Source organism: Nothobranchius furzeri, chromosome 5 (genome assembly GCF_043380555.1).
Source record: "Nothobranchius furzeri strain GRZ-AD chromosome 5, NfurGRZ-RIMD1, whole genome shotgun sequence".
In the NCBI taxonomy this organism is placed as follows: domain Eukaryota; kingdom Metazoa; phylum Chordata; class Actinopteri; order Cyprinodontiformes; family Nothobranchiidae; genus Nothobranchius; species Nothobranchius furzeri.
Genome location: NC_091745.1, coordinates 76,873,407 through 76,886,910, shown reverse-complemented (window position 1 = coordinate 76,886,910; position 13,504 = coordinate 76,873,407). Strand labels below are relative to the sequence as shown.

At 46.3% G+C, this 13,504-nt stretch overlaps 1 protein-coding gene across 1 annotated transcript; it reads right to left on the bottom strand.

The window, feature by feature from the left end:
* Window positions 1-39: 39 nt before the first annotated feature.
* On the bottom strand, window positions 40-12,240 carry ntd5 (ntl-dependent gene 5). The gene is made up of 8 exons (XM_015950361.3): window positions 12,091-12,240; window positions 11,510-11,644; window positions 11,111-11,302; window positions 2,058-2,181; window positions 1,617-1,693; window positions 978-1,160; window positions 466-663; window positions 40-391 (listed from the first exon to the last, which is right to left on the bottom strand). The coding sequence occupies exons 1-8, from the start codon at window positions 12,155-12,157 to the stop codon at window positions 276-278; spliced, it is 1,092 nt and encodes a 363-aa protein (XP_015805847.1). The 5' UTR covers window positions 12,158-12,240; the 3' UTR covers window positions 40-275.
* Between the last annotated feature and the right edge of the window lie 1,264 nt (window positions 12,241-13,504).

Genomic DNA, 13,504 nt, shown 5'->3' with positions numbered 1-13,504 from the left:
GCTGCGTGTGCGCCATTAAAGAGCCAGAGAGCAAACCCGTCCCCTCATCACATTCGTTTATTCCTTTCCAAACTCACATTTTATATTTACATATAATAACACGATATAAACCTTACAAGCCACCAGACTTGATGCGTCAAGGAAAAGTGAAATACCACACATACTCTGGACTGGAGTGATAGAATGGAGGGTAGCTCTGGTTATAATGGTTTCATGCAGGTTGCAAAAGAAAAGCGCAGCGCAGCGATCAGACCCACGAGGCCTGCTGATCCACATCAGGCAGCATCTGTGGAGCGGGAGTCAGGGTACCACTCCGCATCACCAGGATCACACGCCTCAATCTCTGAGACCAGCCGATGAGGGAAGAGTTTATACTGCAGCCACGTGGGTTCTGGAAAACGTTAAAGTTTCTGGATTAGAGTCGTGCAGATTCGGAGGAGAGGGGTGAGTTTGGAGGCCTCGTACCCAGGTAGCACGCTGGCGGCCGCAGATTCCCATCAAAGCAGCTCTGAGTTGCGGTGAAGCTGCACTGCTTCTGGGGGTGTTTGCAATAGAATGTCACGTTTTCCCCGTGGGGGACCATGGCATCCGTCACGTCAAAGGGCCAACGCTTCACCCCACCAATCACCACGCGACTTCGCTCAGCGGGGATGACACAGCGAGCTGGAAAACATCATGAAAATTACATTTCCACAAAGAGTCTTGGCCAAAGGGCTCTAATGGGTCTCTGGCTCTCAGTGGCGTGTCCAGATCTTTTAAAATGGGGTGGCCCAGGTGAGGCACTACTTTGTGCATGGGTGGCACCAATGGTTATGCTTTTGTTTTACCCCAAGCCTTTTGTGGACAATGAAAAGCCTATTTAAAGGGAATTCAGTGTGGTGGCACCTGGGGTGGCCAATCAGATTCCAAGGGTGGCATTTGCTACCCCAGGCCACTCCACGGACACGCCCCTGCTGGCTCTTGGAGATGTTCCTCACCTCTACAGTGTGGTGGCGATGCGCTCCAGCTGCCGTTTGACAGGCAGGTGATCTTCTGGGGTCCGTCCAGCAGGTAGTTCTTCCTGCATAGATAGTGGATGTCAAATCCCACCTGGTACTCAGTCTTCTGCACAGCGACCACGTAGCCCTGCTCCACTTCCCTTGGCGGCTGGCAGAACACCGCTGTAGAAATAAGTGATCCAAACTCCAGTTAGTTTATTAATTTAATTATTTTAAATCTTTTGACTGTTTTTTTAATCTAATTGAGTCATATTCTCTCTAAAAGCATCCAGAAGCACCCTGAACTAAAGGCCTCATAATAAAGGACTAACGTTTATACCAGCTTTGACCACAAGAGGGCAGTAGAGCACAGCTGAAAATCTGAAGAGTGTGTGTGTGTGTGTGTGGGGGGGGGGGTTATTTATTTATTTATTTATTTATTTATTTATTTATTTATTTGCCTTCCTGCTGATGGCAAACAATCTCCAAACTAACACTTGTTTTCAGTCTCTCGCCTCACTCACTCACACATGATTCATTATCCAGTCTTTTCCTGCTAATCTTTCATTAAAAAACAAACGTGTGAAGTCCTGCTGAGAGTGCAACGGATGAGACACACACACTCTAGTGCACACTTACTTCTACAGATGGGGTGAGGATGCTGCCAGCTCTGATCGTCCTGACAGAAGTTCTCAGTCGTCCCGACGACGCCTGCCCTGCAGGAGACAGATGGTGGGACGACATGAGCTTCAGGTTAAAAGTGATTTATAAAGGTGAACGTGGATCGGCCGTCTCCCTTTCAGAGTATTTGTGCATGCAGCTCAGACTGACACATCCACTCCGCCTCATCCTTTCCTGTGAGATGAGTCAGTGCGTAAAGAGGAGTCAATGCATGATTTAACTGTAATGACCCAGTTAGCTGAATGAAGCGATGATCAGCTGGGAGATCAAAATGAATTCCCTGCCATTCATCACTCATCCTACCAGCCTTCCCCTCCCCTTTGCCTCCCTCCATCCTTCCTTCTTCTTCACACTCTATTCATCACTTCCTCCGTTTTTTTCTCTCTCAGCCTCGCTCACCCAGACAGGCAGCTGTAGCGGATTGAAGTCCCCACTGAGGCATCGCCCTGGATGCTGAAGGTGTCCCTCACCTCGGCTGGAAGAGGACACGTTTGGGTAGCAGCGTGTTCAGGCGGCTGCGTCTCTGAAAGTTTGAGCGGAAAACAGAAGATGACCGTTGAAGGAAACATTCAGGTGTTTTAATCCAAACATTGGTTGTAACTAGCGGCCAATATCTGCATTAAAGTAACACTAAACTCGTCGTTGTCGTCGTCTTCCTCCACTTATCCGGGTCCGGGTCGCGGGGGCAGCATCCCGACTAGGGAGCTCCAGACCGTCCTCTCCCCGGCCACCTCCACCAGCTCCTCCGGCAGGACCCCAAGGCATTCCCGGACCAGATTGGAGATGTAACCTCTCCAACGTGTCCTGGGTCGACCCGGGGGCCTCCTGCCGGCAGGACATGCCCGAAACACCTCCCCAGGGAGACGTCCAGGAGGCATCCTGACCAGATGCCCAAACCACCTCAACTGGCTCCTTTCGATCCGGAGGAGCAGCGGTTCTACTCCGAGTCCCTCCCGAATGTCCGAGCTCCTCGCCCTATCTCTAAGGCTGAGCCCGGCCACCCTACGGAGGAAACTCATTTCGGCCGCTTGTATCCGCGATCTCGTTCTTTCGGTCATTACCCAAAGCTCATGACCATAGGTGAGGATTGGGACGTAGATCGACCGGTAAATCGAGAGCCTGGCTTTCTGGCTCAGCTCCCTCTTCACCACGACAGATCGGCTCAGCGTCCGCATCACTGCAGACGCCGAACCAATCCGCCTGTCGATCTCCCGATCCCTCCTACCCTCACTGGTGAACAAGACCCCGAGATACTTAAACTCCTCCACTTGAGGTAGGACCTCTCCCCCGACCCGGAGTTGGCAAGCCACCCTTTTCCGATCGAGAACCATGGTCTCAGATATGGAGGTGCTGATCCTCATCCCAGCCGCTTCACACTCGGCCGCGAACCTACCCAGCAAGAGCTGAAGGTCAGAGCTGGATGAAGCTAGGAGGACCACATCATCCGCAAAAAGCAGACACGAGATTCTCCTGCCACCAAACTTGACACACTCCACACCACGGCTGCACCTTGAAATTCTGTCCATAAAGGTAATGAACAGAACCGGTGACAAAGGGCAGCCCTGGCGGAGTCCAACCCTCACCGGGAACAGGTCCGACTTACTACCGGCTATGCGGACCAAACTCACGGTCCTCTGGTAAAGGGACTGAATGGCCCTTAACAAAAGGCCACCCACCCCAAACTCCTGGAGCGTCCCCCACAGGGTGCCCCTGGGGACACGGTCATAAGCCTTCTCCAAATCCACAAAACACATGTGGATTGGTTGGGCAAACTCCCATGCCCCCTCCATCACCCTTGCAAGGGTATAGAGCTGGTCCACAGTTCCACGACCAGGACCAAAACCACATTGTTCCTCCTCAATCTGAGATTCAACTATCGAACACTAAACTGTTTTGTAAAACGTTAAGCTAGAGCGTTAACGTTGATCTCAGTGATGTTGAGTGAGAAACTTGACCAGCTTCAAATTTGACACCACTCAGCAGCCCTCTGCTGACCAAAAACCGCACTTGATAGTTTTGTTGAGTGAGTAGGTGTCCTAGGGGGAGCTCTTTACCCGCTTTACAGCTGTTATACTAGCGGTTAGCGTTTTCAGCTTGCCAATTGTCAATAAAACGCACAAGAAGAAAAATAAGAAGTTTGCTTTTTGTGTTCGCATCATGGCGGAGCCTGGAAGTAAAAGTGAGAGAGTCATATCTTTGGAGGTGAAGCAAAGAGCTAAAACCAGAGCAAACATCGGCGCAGCCTACGCTAGTTTGAGGGCGCTAAAGGAGGCTACAAAATCACAGACTGATGGTGACCTGGCTTTGTTGCTACTGGACTTGTAAGTAATAATAATTAGTCCAACAGTGTGGATCTTTTTACTTGGTGGTTTATTTTAGTATCAGTTAGCATCATGTTAGTGTTAGCTCGTTATCAGTGCTAGCTACAGCAGGCTGCTGCAGGGTTGTTTACAATAGTTGTAATTCCACTTTCAACCAGTAGGGTGGAGGAGCAGGAACCTGCTCTGTGTTACTTCAACCTTCTCCAACTTCTCTTGAGTAAACAACCTAAATTCAATGTAAACATTTTTTTAAATCAAAAAACGAATAAAACATTCAGTTTAACTGATCTCTGATTTAAAGAGCAAGTCACCCCCAAATGAACTTTTTTTTACTGATAAACTAAATAAACGAGTGTCTAATGGTGCTGCAGACACGTGTCGTCAATAATTTGGCACTTCAGTGCATCTTAGTTCCAATTTGAATATTCTGCCTAAAACTGGCAGTGTTGTGCCGTTTTCAGGTAAAAACTCTGCACTGTATTTGAATTTAAATCTGCCATCGCTATTGGCTAAGAGGTGTGCTATGATGTAAACTGGTACATTATGATGTCACAATACTGTCGTGAGCCTGTGTGTGTGTGTGTGTGTGTGTGTGTGTGTGTGTGTGTGTGTGTGTGTGTGTGTGTGTGTGTGTGTTAGCGGCTCTGCCCTCTCGGTCTGCTAGGCAACAGCATTTGTTGCATTTTTCAAACAGGAAGTGGGAGTGGAGTAATTCTCTGGTAGACTTGCTCTTTAAAAGCCGAGAGGTCATTGAAGTAAGCTCTCGTCTCTCGTTACAGAGATTGAACATAAAATCATCTAATTTTGTAAAAATGATTAATTTATTGTAGTTTTGGTTAAATTCCCTAAAACAAGTTTATGTTGAAACTCACACGATACTGTTAGCATGTGCACAAACGGCAAATAAAGATGTGATCTGATTGGCTATCGCATCCAGCGTCTGTAACGGTGACAGAGCTGATGTCAGCTAGCTGCCGTTGCTTTCTTGATTCACGTTTACTGTGAAGACTTCGAACCCATTCAGCGGTTGATGTTTTGCTAAAGAAACAAACATGCAGTAAAAATAATTATTGCAAACTGAGCAACATCAGAAAGTTGCAGAATAGCGAGAGGACACGTGAAGACACGTCCGTCGTTTTAACACTTTGATATGTTGGGACCGGGGTTTCTGAAGCGCACAGAGGCGTTTCGCCTAATGTCTCCTTCTATTTCAGATCAAACCACCCTTCTTAGGTAACGAATCAAAGTTCGACAAGCGAGTGGAACGCTGCCTCACACCTCTCCAGGCTCACCCCTATAACAGTGATTGTATAACACCTGGCACTGTTCGCTCCCGCAAGCTGGAGTGCCTCACGCTTGTGGAAACATAAATATCAATAGTGGTGCTCGGAGAGAGGCTGGAGTGACCCGGGCCGCATCAGGCACAGAGTTTTTGAAGCCGAGCGGGTCTTTGAAAGGCAGAGACAGCTCTCGCCCGAGGACTATCCTCTGAAATCGAGAAACGTTAATGTACGAATGTAAAGGCCCCTACGGGAGAGCTACGAGTCTGGCTGCAGATGAGAGCTCAGTGCCAAGTTCTGTTTCCACATACCGCCCCTCTCCAGCCACCCACACAGTCTCTGGCACCAGGCTGCGGCGAGGCAAGTGTTTCAAAATCACCGTCTAAAGCTACAAAACAGGAATTCTGAATGAAAAACTATACTCATTTGACTGAAATCAAAGACGTAAAGGCCTGTTGGTTCCATGTAAACACACACAAACGCGTGAGAGGGACAACACACACCAACACGGCCCGAAGGTGCACGTTCGTCCTTGGCTTCCGCGATGGAGAGAGACCTTTTCAGAGGCCTCAGATGGAGAAGGATGAGAGGAGAAGAAAGGCCTGGAGCTGCATGAGCAAGAGAGCTCTCTGACTCTCCTAACTGGAATTGGTCGCCCACACACACACACACACACACACACACACACACACACACACACACACACACACACACACACACACAGTGTGACACACGTACAATCCACCCCCCAAACACATACACATCCGATCTATCAAGAAAAATACCTCGCCACGTCTCGATGAACACACACACACACACTCGTGCAGTGACGCTCAGCGCCACTTTGACAGGAATCTGCAGCCCACTGCCTCCCGGCTCAGCTCACACACACACACACACACACACACACACACACACAAAACACTCTCACACATTTGAAGCCCACCTACCTTCTGCCCGTCTATCAGAGAGGAGCCTGCCAGAGAGCTGAGAGCTGTATCCTCATCTCACATCTTTAAATAAACGTATTTATAGATAAATAAATAAGTCCTGAGAGCGACAGCAGCTGGGACGAGGATTTCTGAGAGCTTTTTAGTGCTGCTGCAGGTAAACGAGTAACGTTCAGACATTTAAAGCGTTTAGCGACAGTAGAGAGGAAAACTTCCTTTTAACAGGAAGAAACCTCCAGAGGATCCCGGCTCAGTATAAGCAGCCATCCACCACGACTCACTAAAACCTGACTCTCTCTTCTGTTGTCTCTGAGTGAATACGAAGCTGTTATCTAATCCCTGCAATAAAAAGTTCCAATCTTCTGGTTAAACAGTACCCACAGATCCATAAGGTTGATTTCATATTTCCTATGGAATCTTATGTCTTATGGCTTATTAAATAACATGTAAATTAAACTCATGACACAGTATTATTTCTAATAATTTGTTGTTGCTTTGTTGTTTTATTTTATCAATAATATTTTTAAAGATGAAGTTTACACATTTTTCAACACATTTGCAGTAGTCTGTATGAGTTTTTTCATCAACACAACAGGATTTGGACTCTTATTTCCTGATATTCAGACATTTCTCCTCTGATTGGCTAACAACAACACGACTCTACCATTTACTCTGTTTGCACTGCAACATTGATGCTTTATCTCCACAAATAACACAAGTCTGGAGGAGTTCTGCTGTGTTGTGGAGTTGCTAATGCTAACGGTTAGCTTCTACTAGCCGCGACACACTCCGCTGTTTCCTGGATGTTAATTAATTACAGCCCTACCCCATTGCAAGCTGAGATGGGTGAGTCCATGAATGCTAATTTTCAGTGTGACATAGAGATGTCACGCTTTTATAATCCAAACGTTTCCTCGTCTATTTTTTTTAATCGGCGACTAATGCAGGAAGCAGAGCTAGGAAACTATTTTCATCTTTAGCCTGCACGTGAAACTCAAAGTGACCAATCATTAAAAAAAGAAGTGAAAACAGTTGCTCTTTAGGAATATTTCATCTTCCAGAAGTTGTCCACGTGCTGTCTCTAAGCAGGTTTTTACACCTTAACCAATTTCTTAAAAAGTGGGGTTTAGCAATTTTGTTGGTAGAACTTCACCAACTTCACATGTGACACCACCCTGCTGACCAGAAACAGTTTTGTGGAGCAGGTAGGTGTGCTAGGAGGTGCTCTTTTTCTGCTTTATGGCTGTTAGCTGTTTTCTATGTTGTTAGCTAATAAAAGTACAGCAGTTAGCTTTTACAGGTCACTGACTGTCACGAAAAAACACAAGAAGAAGAAAGAAGAAGTTTGCTTTTTTGTTGGCATCATGGTGGAGCCTGGAAGTAAAAGTAAGAGAATAATATCTTTGGAGGTGAAGCAAAGATCTAAAACCAGAGTGAACATCGACACGGCCTACGCTAGTTGGAGGGAGCTAATGTGTTCCAGTTGTCCTGGGAACTCATTTTGTCGAGATAAGTTAGCCGGAAATAACGTGATGGGCTCGGAATTCCGAGCTGCAAGCTCGTAGGTTTTAGAGGACCACGAAATCCCAAATTTAAAGATGGCTGCGCCCAGCGCTACCAGGAAGTAGCTATTGTCTTTATTTTTTTCTCATTTATATGTTCTGTTTTCTTTCATTTTGCTATTAAACAGCACCAGTAAGTCAAAACTGACCGGTGTTTATGGTTTTCACTTTTCCTGGCGTTTACAATTTGTAACGGAACGGAATGGCTGTTTTCTTTTCCCTTCTTGGCTCAAGACTAGTCTGCATGAGATATGGTCTCAAGGTGTCATGCATTCCTTCTAACCTGCTTATTTTCAGCTCAACAAGAACGAAGAATGAACTCTTTTCTTTTAATTAATCAAAGAACTCTATTTTAATAAAGCTAATCCGTCAAAGTGTTAGTCAATAAATACGATGTGACTGATCTGTGAAATCAAAATATTAATTACTTTATTATAATCCTATAGATTATAAAGGTACTATGACTTTAAGTGTTCCAACAGGACTCATTTCACGTAGCGTTAAAAAGACACGACACATTACTTTCACTGATCCAATCAGAATCTTACAGATCTGACGGAGGCGTGGTTCTGATGGTGTTTGGTAATTTTCATTCGACAATAAACCAAAACATCCGAAGTATAAAACTATGCCACGTCAGCTCTAACGCCAGTTCAAAGCGTTCCAGAGAAAGTGACGGAGTGGCCTATCCTGATCTAAACTCTATAACCAAAAGAACCAACGACAAGCTGAAAAATCCAGTCGCTATAACAACTGCTTCAACAGTTCCTTTCAGAACAAAAGCTGAACCATCGAGACCCAGGCTTGGGTCTCACCAGACGCCAATAACTTGTCGTGTACCCGGAAGTAACTCAAAGATGGGTTTGATCGGAACCGCTGCTTTTCCTGCCGGCTCGGTTCCAGAGAGGGTCTACTGGACCTCGATATTCCTGATCTACAGAGGACTTCCACGAAGGGTAGGTAGACCGGCATGATGGTGTCTCATGTGTTTCTGAAGCTAGCCAAAGCTTAATGCGAAAACAACATCTTCAGTTCTCGTCAAAACGAATCGCTTCTTCCGATTTGCTGGTTCTGATTTAACATCACACGTCATCCATTCACCGTCTCATCCATTTTAGTTACACCATACATTTATTTTAAAGTCAGTCTAGTTTAATTTGTTAGTAATAAAATTCTTGACTTTTAAACTTGACTCTCTCTCTTCTGTTGTCTCTGAGTGAATACGAAGTTGTTATCTAATCCCTGCATTAAAAAGATCCAATCTTCTGGTTTAAATAACCTCACAGATCCGTAAGGTGGATTTCGTATTTCCTATGGAATCCCACGCCTTATTGCTTATTAAATAACATGTAATCTAATTCATTACAAATTTTACATTTGAATTGTTCTGTTGTATGTGGCACCTGTTGAAGGGCGTGTGTCACTATTATTTAGGTGTGGAGAATACTTGGTTATACAATTCTTTTGGTTTATTACTCAACAACACTGGTGGCATACATTTTTTCTGAGATGGAAGCTGGAACGCAAAACGAGCCTGTTACGTCATTTCCTGCTTGAAAATTCTGAGTTCCGAGGACAACTGGAACGCACGATAAAGGGGCTACAAAATCACAGACTGATGGTGACCTGGCTTTGTTGCTACTGGTCTTGTGAATGATAATATATTTTAACAGTGTGGATCTTTTGTTTGCGACAGTTGTAATTCCACTTTCAACCAGTAGGGTGGAGGAGCAGGATAGATAAACAGGGAAGTTCTGGCTTGGTTTGAGCACCCCCTAGTGTCTGTTTGTAGAACCAAAAGCAAAGCTTATCTCCTCACTGTGGCCGTTTCTCGATACTCAAGGACGCTAGTACGTTTTTGTGTACCAGACAATTATTTTCTTGGCTAGGACACCAAAAAGTCCTTTCTACCGCGTAAAGGAGGACGAGGACGGCATTTGGAACAGAAGAGTACTCCGCTGCGTCATGGCAAAAAGCGCTGCCTGTTTCTATCTACGGGCAAATGAGCTGACATAAAAATAAAAGTCTGGTTTGTTAAATAAAATAACAACGAAAACATATTTGTATTATATTTGGTCCACTTTTGATTAAAACTGATAAAATGCCAGCATTTTCTGCTGTTAAATGAATAGAATTTTTTTTTCATCAAAACAGAGCTACTCTGCTCTTATTTTGATAGTGGGTTAGCTAATTAGCATTTTGAGCGATGTGAAAAGTAAAACCCAAATACACACAGCAAATATTACAGGTTACGCACAATTACTCACAATAACAAGCAACTTAATATTCTTTAATTAGTATTTCTGATATGAAACTCTACAGTTGTTAGATTTGTCCTCTGACGTTCGGAGTATAACGGTTGCGACGCAATGCATTATGGGGATTTTTGCAGTCTCAAGTCTGCAGAAGGATGCATTCATGCATCCTCAATACAATGGGCGGAGCAAGAACACATCCGGGAACTTTGAGCGAACTTGCCATGATGCATATAATACTTGGGATTAGAACAGTCTTCGGGCCACCGCTGATGCCGTCTCACAAGGACATGAGTACACAAGTACAGACAAGCATGCGTATTGAGAAACGGCCTGAGTGTTTGTCGTTTTAACGCCTTAATATTACAGCTGAAGTGTCTCCTCAGCTTTCATTAGTGTCTACAGGAGTGGTTCATCACTAAATTAAACAAATCAGCTGTGTTCATGATCTAAAACAAGCAGGAAACGTGCTGGAAGCAGACTGCGGTGCTGGGACATCAGTTTCACTTTACGAAGTCCAACAGACCAGACCGGTACTCTGAAGTTGCAAGTGCAATTTTCTGGCCACAGAGGGCAGTGGAGGTCTGAGTGACGTTTCGTTAACCCTGTAAACGGTCGTTTTAGCACCTACTGGCTCAAGAAAATGATTTAAATGTATGAAAAAACTGCAAAGTGTCTCTTTAAATCAGCAGAGCATTCCCTAAAATAAATAAAACTCATGTGTGACAACAAAACACGCGTGTACAAACATGTGATCTATGAGCACACATGTTTCAGTGTTTAGCTTCAAACTGGTAAACTTATCAGCAGCTAAAGCTTTTCAGACGGCCACTTTGAACACTCTGGTTGCCACGGTGATGGGAAGACTAGGTCACAGTTGTGCAACGTTTTGTCGGCACAGTCACCAAGGGGTTTCATTCCTGTGTGTCTGCCTCGGTACCGACAAACACGGCTGCTCGTTCCCAACCGACACGTTTAACCCCCAACAGGAAGCCGCTTGTTCCCTCTGACGCATACCTGCTGCGTTAACCTCTTATCACCGAGCAGCTGGAGAGCTGAAAAGGGACCGAAGCCTAAAGCCCACCTGTGCAGATGGGCTCATCCCCACTCCACTGCCGGTCGCCCTGACAACGGCGAACGGCGACATCCAAGCCGCCAGGCAACGTGAAGCCCGGCTTGCAGCGCACTTCCAGCAGGGCGGAGAAGGAGTGAGTGGGAGAGAGGAGGCGAGCTTCCGAGTCCTCACTCAGGGGAAGAGGCCAGGGACAAGTCCGACCTGAGGAGGAGCAAAAACAACAACAAGTCAGGAACAGAGCGGGTTCCAGAATGTTCCTTTACAAGTGCAGAAAATGACTCCAGAAAGCTCAAATGAGGCTGTTTAACTAAATAGGTTGCTATTACACTGGCCCCCATTTTACAGCATTCCATTATAATAAAAGCTTGCACCTCACCAGAAACACACACACACACACACACACATTACCTGGGACCACACAGCTGAGACCACACTGACCATCACACAGACACTGGCGCTTGTTGCCACAGTCCTGGTCAGATCTGCAGGACCGGGGACATGTCCTCCTCCGCTCCTCAGCCAGAAGTCTCTCCGGACACGACCCTGTAGTGATACCACACACACACACACTCCTGTTGTTGGTTCTGTTCACGGCTTTTGTAAGGAGGTCACAAAGGGTCAGCTCTGCTTAGATGGAGGTGTGTGTGGGGGGTAAACATTTGCCACCCAGGTTGCTGGATGATAAAAACGCAAACTTTTAACAGAATCTGTCTCAGTTCTTCACCTCACCCTCCGTCACTCATCCTCCACTTGCTTTAGGGAGAGCGAGGGGACTGGAGGACGGGGGAGAGACGCAACCGAGTTTCCAAAACATCCTGCCAAGACCACACAAAGCTGGTTTTTAACCCCGACACATCAAAACACAGAAAAGTCCACTTGGTCTGGTCGCGTGAGAAACACCTATTTATTCCCGCTCATCAGCTGTGTCCGATCCATGTGCAGGAATCTCGTCTCTGATGTGTGAATGACGGGGGGCGCGGGGGTCTTACCTGAAGACTGCAGGGACACCGTTCCAGTCAGAGTCCACAGGAAGAGCAGCAGCAGAGCAGGGTCCATGCTTGATGCCAGGCTTTAGACAGTATGAGTGAGGGACACACAGATTCAGCATTTTAAAGAAAGGGGGGAACAAAGGGTGTGTGTGTGTGGGGGGGGGGGGGGGGGGGCTTAGGGGGAGGTTAGAAGATCCAGAAAAAGGGGGGGGGGGGGATTCGGAGAAGTCAGGAGCACACATCTGGTTTGTGTTGAGGAGGAAAGAAGCAAGGAAAATTCCACTCTGAGGGACCTTTCACCCATTTCTGTTAAGACAGCAGATAAGGGAGACGGCAGGACAATCCACGGTAAACACGCAGGACACGATCCCACGTGGGAAGGGAAGGATTTTCCCGCTCGTGTGGGACGGAAAATGTAGTTTTCCTGGTCGTGATGCTCAACGCTGCAGCCTGCAGCTTTAAAAGATAAACTTCTGTCTGTTCTGTCTCTGTTGATCTGCTGAAATCATCCTTTCTGCAGGAATGCTGCGAACACCTCGTTCAGCAGCATGCTAAACATGCGGGGGGGGGGGCACAGACTGCATACTTGGTCTGATCTGGAATGTGAACAAGAAAAGCATCAAAACATCACACTTTTTCCATTTTTGGAAAATCTCCTAGTCTGGTTATCAGGGTGAACTTTGACCTCTGCGCCCCCCCCCCCCCTCTCTCAGAAAGGACTTTATTTCCAGATGAAGCTCCAGTGAAGAATGCATTAAAATAAAAACAGAGCAGAAGTGAATGAGAACCTTTTATTGGTGGTTTTTTTGTTTTTCCTATTTTCGTGGGGAAATTTAAACTACATCCAAAAATAACAAAACAACCCGGCCCTGATTGGTGGGCCGGGCAACCGCGGACACTACTGATGCAGCAGAGCAGTTAGAGACAGATTCATCAACCACACGAGTGAAGAGTTTAAAAACCCCAATCCTTGTTAGGAGAGCAAACAATCACTGGATGAGCTAATGAAAGGCTCAAAGAAACCAACAGGGATGGGATCGGCTGTGTGCATAGTCCACACGCGGCTGGGGCTCCAGAGAAAAGGTGAAAGAAGTCCGCACAGGTGGGTGGGTGGCAGTAGAGTCCCGCGCCAAAGGGTTTCTGCTCAAAGTCTTTCTGAGGAACACTCAAAAGGTGGATGCACCGGTCTCCACCCAAAGGAAGTAAAACATTCAATGACACAGAATCATAACAACAAGAGAGATAGTCATCATAGCACTAACAAGGGCTGTGGTGAATCTGTTCATCGTGGTCGTTAAAGGGATGAAAACCGCTCTAATACAGGAACAAAGCCGTGTTTCACGCTCCTGTGTGGGTGTGGGGGGGTTCACAGTGGCGTCAATAGATACAGTAGAGGGGGCGGGGTAAAGAGGGG

Coding starts and splice junctions, on each gene's coding strand:
- ntd5 (XM_015950361.3), bottom strand. CDS start 12,157: ATGGACCCTGCTCTGCTGCTGCTCTTCCTGTGGACTCTGACTGGAACG. Junction 1,161..1,616: donor TCCTCACCCCATCTGTAGAA/GTAAGTGTGCAC, acceptor TTATTTCTACAG/CGGTGTTCTGCCAGCCGCCA. Junction 664..977: donor ATCGCCACCACACTGTAGAG/GTGAGGAACATC, acceptor GATGTTTTCCAG/CTCGCTGTGTCATCCCCGCT.